Below are 10176 nucleotides of genomic sequence, written 5' to 3' on the forward strand. Positions count from 1 at the left end.
CAATTCTGTGTCTGTGCAAGTAACAATTTTGTGTCTGTGCGAGTAACAATTCTCTGGCACTCAGTAACAATTCTGTCTGTCCCTGAGTAACAATTCTCTGGCACTCAGTAACAATTCTGTCTGTCCCTGAGTAACAATTCTCTGGCACTCAGTAACAATTCTGTCTGTCCCTGAGTATGAATTCTGTGGCCCTGAGTAACAATTCTGTCTGTGCGAGTAACAATTCTGTGTCTGTGCAAGTAACAATTTTGTGTCTGTGCGAGTAACAATTCTCTGGCACTCAGTAACAATTCTGTCTGTCCCTGAGTAACAATTCTCTGGCACTCAGTAACAATTCTGTCTGTCCCTGAGTAACAATTCTCTGGCACTCAGTAACAATTCTGTCTGTCCCTGAGTAACAATTCTCTGGCACTCAGTAACAATTCTGTCTGTCCCTGAGTATGAATTCTGTGGCCCTGAGTAACAATTCTGTGTCTGTGCGAGTAACAATTCTGTGTCTGTGCAAGTAACAATTTTGTGTCTGTGCGAGTAACAATTCTCTGGCACTCAGTAACAATTCTGTCTGTCCCTGAGTAACAATTCTCTGGCACTCAGTAACAATTCTGTCTGTCCCTGAGTAACAATTCTCTGGCACTCAGTAACAATTCTGTCTGTCCCTGAGTATGAATTCTGTGGCCCTGAGTAACAATTCTGTGTCTGTGCGAGTAACAATTCTGTGTCTGTGCAAGTAACAATTTTGTGTCTGTGCGAGTAACAATTCTCTGGCACTCAGTAACAATTCTGTCTGTCCCTGAGTAACAATTCTCTGGCACTCAGTAACAATTCTGTCTGTCCCTGAGTAACAATTCTCTGGCACTCAGTAACAATTCTGTCTGTCCCTGAGTAACAATTCTCTGGCACTCAGTAACAATTCTGTCTGTCCCTGAGTATGAATTCTGTGGCCCTGAGTAACAATTCTGTCTGTGCGAGTAACAATTCTGTGTCTGTGCAAGTAACAATTTTGTGTCTGTGCGAGTAACAATTCTCTGGCACTCAGTAACAATTCTGTCTGTCCCTGAGTAACAATTCTCTGGCACTCAGTAACAATTCTGTCTGTCCCTGAGTAACAATTCTCTGGCACTCAGTAACAATTCTGTCTGTCCCTGAGTAACAATTCTGTCTGTCCCTGAGTATGAATTCTGTGGCCCTGAGTAAGAATTCTCTGGCACTCAGTAACAATTCTGTCTGTCCCTGAGTAACAATTCTCTGGCACTCAGTAACAATTCTGTCTGTCCCTGAGTAAAAATTCTGTGGCCCTAATAACGTTTCTGTGGCCCTAAGTAACAATTCTCTGGCACTGAGTGAAAATTCTGTCTGTCCCTGAGTATGAATTCTGTGGCCCTAACTAGCGTTTCTTTGTCCCTAAATAACGATTCTGTGGCCCTCATTAACAAGTCTGTGTCCCTGAGTAATGGTTCTCTGTCCCTAAGTAACTTCTCTCTGTCCCCAATTCTCGTTTCTGTGGCCCTAACTCTGTCCCTGTCCCTAGTACAGAGCGGTCTGCCTCTGTTCAATGACTGCAGGCAAATGAAGATTTCCAAAATGGCCGCTATATATACCTCGACCATTACACAGTGCTGGCTGGCTGGCTGCTGATTGGCTGATGCGATCACATGTCGTTGAGGAATGCATTATGGGGCAGCGCGCCTTGTCTGCGCGCCTTCCCCGACATCCCCGCTCCGTCGCCGCACATGTCAGCCGCCATTTTCGGAAAAATTTCGATTCGCGCGTCCGAATTAGGCTGTTTTTCGGATTCGGCACGAATCGAAATTTTTCCGATATTCGACTCGAATTCCACTTCAGATACTTCGATTCGCTCATCTCTAGTCTAGACTCAAAATGGTTTATCCGGATGTATACAGTATATATATGACAAGGCAGACTACTTCATGTAACATTACATCTTCATCTCAGATTGTAAGCGGATTGGATTGGCCTGTGTATGGGATTCCAGATCAAGTCATGACAAGGTACACGTTGAGCGTTGAATATCTGGCTGTAGAGAGATCACGGGGGGATTTGTATATCTGTTGTCACATGTTGCTGAGTTACTGATTTCTTACACGACATTTCCAGACAGTTGGATGTAATTCATTAATATTTGGAAGTAATTGCTGGCTTGTATTTCTCCCCATTATTGTGGATTAGATCATTGTACTGTTATCTTGTATTGTTTATTATTTATCATCACCTATTAGATTTCATCCCCATTTTGTACTGATTTATATTATTAATAAATATATATTTTTGCACATTATTGCGTTTTATTTTGTCTTCCAATTATCACAAATACAGAACTGGGATGTCGGTTACTTTGTGAGAATTAGTAGGGAATCTCCTTCATTCCAGATCCCGCCTGTTTCCATGAATTGTATACGGATTATTTCCTCACAGATAAAGTTCTGACAATTTGTACCGTTCTGGTGTTTTTGATCCTCAGAAATGAGATCTGCCGTCATCAGACATGATGGATTTTCAGACATCTATCCCATAGTTTGTAGACTCTATAACTAAAGTATATAAACCAATTAATACGGCGCTATACTAACAAACAAGCGATACAATAAGAATAAACACATAAAACTGACATTAGTGTAGGGTGAGGTGGACGGCTATGAGAGTATCATGCATTGGAGTGACAGGAAACATATGGTGAATATTGTCCTTAGTGAATCACACAGACTTCATGCAGGTGTGAGCTGCAATGTGCCAATCCTCTAAGGCTGGGGTGCCCCCTCACCTTCCTGCTCAGGCCCCCAGGGACCAAAGAGCCTTGGGTAGTAACTGTAATATTCCTCCAGATAACAGGTGGATCCCTCTGGCAGTAATGATGTAACTCACTCCTCCTGGTTAGCCTCAGCACTAGATGGTAAGCCTCAGCAATCGTTGGTATCCGTGGTGTCTCTCCGGTAATGGCTCTCCAATACGGTCACCAGTGAGGCAAGAGAGACTTATATAGTGTAAAACCTTTTATTTATTTTTAAAAGAAACTAAGAGCCTACTTACACAGATCTTCAGACAAGCAAGCCTTTACACCACTCCAAGGGTGTACTGTATTCGGAAAACGGAGCACCAAGATGGCGCCCACGCCGGATATGACGTCAGGCCGTCGATCGTAAGAAGCTCCTCCCACTGGCGTATCTACGCGTTACGTCACTCAAACACGTGACTTCGTCAGGATATACGCCTACTACTGGTGGAGCTTAATTTATTTGGTCGATTAGCCAATCAGCATTTCTACTAGGCGGTGCCAGCCGCCATTAAGGTGAAGTACAATACCGAAGACGATCTTCTGTATGCATTTGCGGCAATACGTACATTCAATACCGGAGTTGGTGGCCATAACAATATTGATTAAAATAATTAGGACGCATAATGATGCATAATGTATAAAAGGTCATAAAATGTGAATATAGATAAAAATAAAAGTAAAAATAGGTTGTCTTAGTGGGTAAGGTGCAAGCTCCAATCACAGGGCTAAGCACCCTAAGGCGGCACTCTACACATATCGACCGCCATACAGTACCACAAGGGAGAAAACATATATTGCCAATTGGATATGTGGGATCTATTATAAATCTAAAGACCCCCGCATTGTATGGTAATACATACTAGGTTAAAGTAAAAATAAATGAGTATATATAAAAAATATATTAAAAACCGAAAAATGCCACAAAGGCCCATTTATACAGTACACCATAGAGATGGTTACTATACATAGCATGTAAATATTGGACAAGCGATGGAAGGCCTAATACAGAGTGTGAAAAGTAACTAATGGGGGGTGATAGAAACCTGATTAGAAATTGCTGATGAAGCAATTCAGGTCGAATTCAACATTGAGGCCCCTAGGGGCTTGTGACCTCATAGGAAAATCCATTTGGATTCCATTTGGCTAATAGATCTAACTTTGTTACTCCCCCTCCAGTGCCTTTTATATTTCTCTATTCCCCAGAATTTGAGTTTAGAGGGGTCGTTATGATGATGGGTAGCGAAATGCCTGGGAACACTATGTTTGGTATGGCCCTTTTTAATATTTTGTATATGTTCCCTAATCCTCTTCCACATGGGCCTCTTAGTTCTTCCTATGTATTGTAACCCACACTCACACTGCAGGCAATACACTACCCCCTCAGTATGACATGTTATAAGATCTTTGATACCTGACACATGTAGGATACCGGTCATCTACCTAGTCCCTAAAATCCATAAGGATCTCTATAACCCCCCAGGGAGGCCTATAGTGAACGGCATCGACTCCATTCTATCCAGACTGGGACAATATGTAGACATCTTTTTACAACCTCTAGTTAAAGAGACACGAGCTTACCTTAGGGACACTAAACATCTGATCCAATTACTTGATACCATCCAGAATACGGACAATTTAAGAATAGCCACTGCTGATGTCTCCTCCCTATATACTATAATTGACCATGAAAATGCAATTTCATCTACAAATTGGGGCTTGAGTAAATATAGCAATCTGCAAGTGAAACAGCAGAAGTATATTATTGACTGTCTAGATTTTTGCCTCACCCACAATTATTTTTGGCATGGACACCAATACTTTAAACAAATAAGTGGAGTTGCCATGGGCGCCTGCTTCGCCCCGAGTGTGGCCAACCTGTTTATGGCCCACTGGGAACAATATTCCATCTATCTCCAAACACCTAAGGAGTTGGCGCTATACAAACGTTACATAGATGACGTGATAATATTCTGGAGGGATGATGAGATCTCCCTACAGTCATTTCTACAAACACTTAACTCTAATGATAAAAATATTTCACTTTCATGGGAAACTAGTGAAGAGTCCATTCATTTCTTGGATTTGAATATTTCAATTAAAAGAAACAGACTGATCACCACCACTTATTTTAAAAATGTTGACCGTAATGGCTACATTGCGCTGGACAGTTGCCACTATCCTAAGTGGCTCTTGAATATTCCCAAGGGTCAGTTTATCCGTTTAAGGAGAAATTGCACCAATATAGAGGATTATAACAACCAGGTCCAAAAGCTAGGGGATAGATTCGAACAAAAAGGCTATAGTAAACATTTTATTTCCAAAAAAATCGAAGAAGTGGGGAAAATGGACAGAACCCAATTACTGATAGATAAGAATAGGGAGGCACATCTAGATGACCATGTATCTATTATTTTAGATTACAATATGCATTACAAGAAAATTGAGAAACTATTTAAGAAGTACTGGCCCATCCTCCAATCGGATCCTCATTTAGAAAAGGTCCTACCCGCCAAACCACTATTCATATATAGGAAGGCTCCTAGCATTAGAACTAGTATAGTCAAAAATGTGATCGACCCCCCTCAGACCAATCGCAGCACTACACTTTTCGATCTAAAGGGCTTCTACCCGTGCAATACATGCTATGCGTGTAAGGCTACAATAATGGGGAGAAATACAACGAAACAATTTCAAGCAACTACTACAGGAATGACATATACTATCAAGAAGTTTATAACATGTCATACTGAGGGGGTAGTGTATTGCCTGCAGTGTGAGTGTGGGTTACAATACATAGGAAGAACTAAGAGGCCCATGTGGAAGAGGATTAGGGAACATATACAAAATATTAAAAAGGGCCATACCAAACATAGTGTTCCCAGGCATTTCGCTACCCATCATCATAACGACCCCTCTAAACTCAAATTCTGGGGAATAGAGAAATATAAAAGGCACTGGAGGGGGAGTAACAAAGTTAGATCTATTAGCCAAATGGAATCCAAATGGATTTTCCTGAGGTCACAAGCCCCTAGGGGCCTCAATGTTGAATTCGACCTGAATTGCTTCATCAGCAATTTCTAATCAGGTTTCTATCACCCCCCATTAGTTACTTTTCACACTCTGTATTAGGCCTTCCATCGCTTGTCCAATATTTACATGCTATGTATAGTAACCATCTCTATGGTGTACTGTATAAATGGGCCTTTGTGGCATTTTTCGGTTTTTAATATATTTTTTATATATACTCATTTATTTTTACTTTAACCTAGTATGTATTACCATACAATGCGGGGGTCTTTGGATTTATAATAGATCCCACATATCCAATTGGCAATATATGTTTTCTCCCTTGTGGTACTGTATGGCGGTCGATATGTGTAGAGTGCCACCTTAGGGTGCTTAGCCCTGTGATTGGAGCTTGCACCTTACCCACTAAGACAACCTATTTTTACTTTTATTTTTATCTATATTCACATTTTATGACCTTTTATACATTATGCATCATTATGCGTCCTAATTATTTTAATCAATATTGTTATGGCCACCAACTCCGGTATTGAATGTACGTATTGCCGCAAATGCATACAGAAGATCGTCTTCGGTATTGTACTTCACCTTAATGGCGGCTGGCACCGCCTAGTAGAAATGCTGATTGGCTAATCGACCAAATAAATTAAGCTCCACCAGTAGTAGGCGTATATCCTGACGAAGTCACGTGTTTGAGTGACGTAACGCGTAGATACGCCAGTGGGAGGAGCTTCTTACGATCGACGGCCTGACGTCATATCCGGCGTGGGCGCCATCTTGGTGCTCCGTTTTCCGAATACAGTACACCCTTGGAGTGGTGTAAAGGCTTGCTTGTCTGAAGATCTGTGTAAGTAAGCTCTTAGTTTCTTTTAAAAATAAATAAAAGGTTTTACACTATATAAGTCTCTCTTGCCTCACTGGTGACCGTATTGGAGAGCCATTACCGGAGAGACACCACGGATACCAACGATTGCTGAGGCTTACCATCTAGTGCTGAGGCTAACCAGGAGGAGTGAGTTACATCATTACTGCCAGAGGGATCCACCTGTTATCTGGAGGAATATTACAGTTACTACCCAAGGCTCTTTGGTCCCTGGGGGCCTGAGCAGGAAGGTGAGGGGGCACCCCAGCCTTAGAGGATTGGCACATTGCAGCTCACACCTGCATGAAGTCTGTGTGATTCACTAAGGACAATATTCACCATATGTTTCCTGTCACTCCAATGCATGATATTCTCATAGCCGTCCACCTCACCCTACACTAATGTCAGTTTTATGTGTTTATTCTTATTGTATCGCTTGTTTGTTAGTATAGCGCCGTATTAATTGGTTTATATACTTTAGTTGATGATTTTGGTGCTGTGGCTGTGGCACCTTTAATACAGGCTGCTTAAATTATCTACATTTATATTGTGGCGCAGGAGATTGTTTCTCTACTAGACTCTATAACTCTCCTACACACTGAATCATAGACACTGATTGGGGTTATTGTACCCAAGAAATGGCGCAGAATACACCTTTGTCTACATTTATAAGGAAAGACCATTTATTTGTAAAAACAAGAAACAAGCAAAAATGGTAAAAAGTGGTGTTTAATACCACCAAAATAAATATCTATTTGTGTGAAAAAATTACAAAAATATAATTTGGGTACAATGTTGCATGACTGTATAATTGTCATTCAAAGTGTGAGAGCGCTGATAGTTACCAGTCAGCCTAGGCAGGAAGGGGGGTGGAAGTGTCCGGTATACAGGAGGTAGAACCATTTTTTTTTAAAAAGACCTGCAAGTGTTTGTGAAATCTCCCACCACAAAATGTACTCAGCCAATCACAGGGCAGGACTCCATTTTTATTCTTCTCCTGCTATCAATAGCCAACCCGGTCCCACACTTCATCCATGTCTTTGGGGGCCTCTGATCTCCTTATGAACTGTTTCTTCCATGATGAAGATCAGCCATGGAGTATATCTGAGGTGTATATCAGGGGGTGCTTCTTCCCCACATGAGAGCTGGGATGTCCAGCAACATTCATCTAGAAGACATTTCCTGCACTCAAGGCACTAATACACCTCCAGGGTTGTGTGGGACCCCTGATGTACAGGAAGACAGGACTTTAGTGAGGAACATTTCCCTCACTCAGGACAGGAAAGTGGCTTCTCTCCCGTGTGAGATCTTTGATGTTTATGAAGACTGGACGTCTGTGAAAAACATTTCCCACACTCAGGACAGCAGTACGGCTTCTCCCCTGTGTGAGATCGCTGATGTGTGTAAAGATTGGAAGACTTTGTAAAACATTTCCCGCACTCAGGACAGAAATAAGGCTTCTCCCCTGTGTGAGATCTCTGATGTGTGTAAAGATTGGACTTATCTGAAAAACACTTTCCACACTCAGGACAGGAATATGGCTTCTCCCCGGTGTGAGATCTCTGATGTGTGTAAAGACTGGACTTCTGTGAAAAACTTTTCCCACACTCAGGACAGGAATGCAGCTTCTCTCCCGTGTGAGATCTCTGATGTGTGTAAAGACGGGTCTTCCTTGAAAAACATTTCCCGCACTCAGGACAGGAATACGGCTTCTCCCCCGTGTGAGATCTTTTATGCACATTAAGTTTGTATTTAGAACAGAAACCCTTCCCACACTCAGTACAGGAGAAGCTCTTCCCTGTTGGAAGGCCGGCCCGGTCCTGCACAGTCTGAGGTTCCTCATGATACGAGGAATCCGATGGTCCATCTACACTGGGTGGTGCCGGATGGACATTGGAGGGAGCCGGGTTTTCTCCTGGACTATACTGTGTGATGTCCTCATCTTCTACTTTCCAGTCTGGAGACAAAGTGAGACAATCCTCGGAGGTTTTCCTCATCTCCCGGCCATGGACTAAAATACAAAGACAAAGAGGATTACTAGACAGGAGCTGATTGGTTCCCCCAAACCAGGACTCCGCCCACATCAGGCAGCTTGGTCTCTGAGGAGCTTACAATTCCACCCTCAAGGGAACTAGGAAATGGCTCCTCTGATCTCCTACCAGGTCATTTCTTTATTCATGGACCTTAGTCAGAGAGTGAGGAAACAACCAGAACTGTCTTTTATAGGAGGGACAGTGATGAGGGGATTATAGGACGAGGGTCCCCACCCCCTCTATCACTCATCTTGACAGAGGCATGCCTGTGTTAGCAACATCACGGGAACATATGCCCAGCAATCATCTTTGCAGTGATGGATTTTCTCCTGTTGCCCCTTTACTACACTTTCCAGTTCGGAACATTTTTCTTGGTAGGCTATAGCGGCCTCCATGTTTGGGTCAGATTTTTCTGTGCTGGTCAGAGGTCAGGCTCAGAGACCAGTATTTATAGAAGAAGACCAACCAACAGGATAGGTATACAGGCAGGTCACCCTGACAGATGACATGGGCTCACCTGAGGTGCGGGGTCTAAGCACTAACCAGTATCACCAGAGCTCCAGATGGTGGGTATGGGTTTTGCTGCGTGTTAGTACCAGGTCACAGTAGTAGTAGTCAATAAACAAGCCAAGGGTCAGTAACAAGTGGTTCCAGGTCAGTAGTGAAGGTACAGAAGGTAGCAGGAGAGACAAGGGCAAGATATTGGATGGAGAAGACACAATAATCTGCCAAACAGGAAGTGCAGAGACATGGCTTAAATCAGGAAGTTCATGGGAGGAGCAAAGATTTCAAGGCTCAGCAGAAAACACAGCAATGGATTAAGCAAAGTGCCGTCCATTATATCAGGTAACTCAGTGAGAAGAGTTACTGCCAGACACAGTAGAGGTCCTGGGTTCAAGTCTAGGCTCTGACAGGTGTCTACGTTGAGCAGAGGCAATGAATTAAGATTTAGCTTCCAGCTGAACCCCAGAACCTCCATAAATCCAGTCTAGAGACATAAATTGTGTCTGCAGCACAGAGAAGGAAGATTATCCGAGAGAAATCCAGGAATACAGGACGGGGAACACAGCTCAGGAAAGTGACCAGGGGATTACAGGCTGATATCACCCAGTCCCCGCCCTACTCTGGACCAATCAGTGAGCAGTATGGGTGGAGGAATGGATTTAGTGTTCATGACCCACCTGTGCTGATCTCTGTAGGAGTGTCCTCCTCTATAAATGTCCCCGTTATTCCATCCTCCTCCATAGACTGCTGATCATCCCTCACATACGCCTCTTCTTCTGCTTTCACCTCAACTTTTATATCTATCAGATCTTCACTCTAAACCAAGAGAATGAGAAATTTCACCAAATATATAAATATAAGAGTACATGAAAAATCCCCACATCATCTTTACAAGTCCATATTCTAGATGCTCCATCCCACCAACCTTGTAATAGTGAGGGATGGTGTGACCTTCCTGT

The 10176-nt window shown here is 42.7% G+C and overlaps 1 protein-coding gene across 1 annotated transcript; it reads right to left on the reverse strand.

The window, feature by feature from the left end:
* Positions 1 to 6679: 6679 nt before the first annotated feature.
* On the reverse strand, positions 6680 to 8787 carry LOC149468135 (uncharacterized). The gene has a single exon (XM_089670626.1). It carries the CDS (start codon positions 8762 to 8764, stop codon positions 7949 to 7951), a length of 816 nt encoding a protein of 271 aa, XP_089526752.1. The 5' UTR covers positions 8765 to 8787; the 3' UTR covers positions 6680 to 7948.
* Between the last annotated feature and the right edge of the window lie 1389 nt (positions 8788 to 10176).

The sequence above is a fragment of the Staurois parvus genome, unplaced genomic scaffold (assembly GCF_062004578.1).
Source record: "Staurois parvus isolate SC_StPar_1 unplaced genomic scaffold, SC_StPar_1.0 ptg000092l, whole genome shotgun sequence".
NCBI lineage: Eukaryota > Metazoa > Chordata > Amphibia > Anura > Ranidae > Staurois > Staurois parvus.

Coding starts and splice junctions, on each gene's coding strand:
- LOC149468135 (XM_089670626.1), bottom strand. CDS start 8,764: ATGTGGGCGGAGTCCTGGTTTGGGGGAACCAATCAGCTCCTGTCTAGT.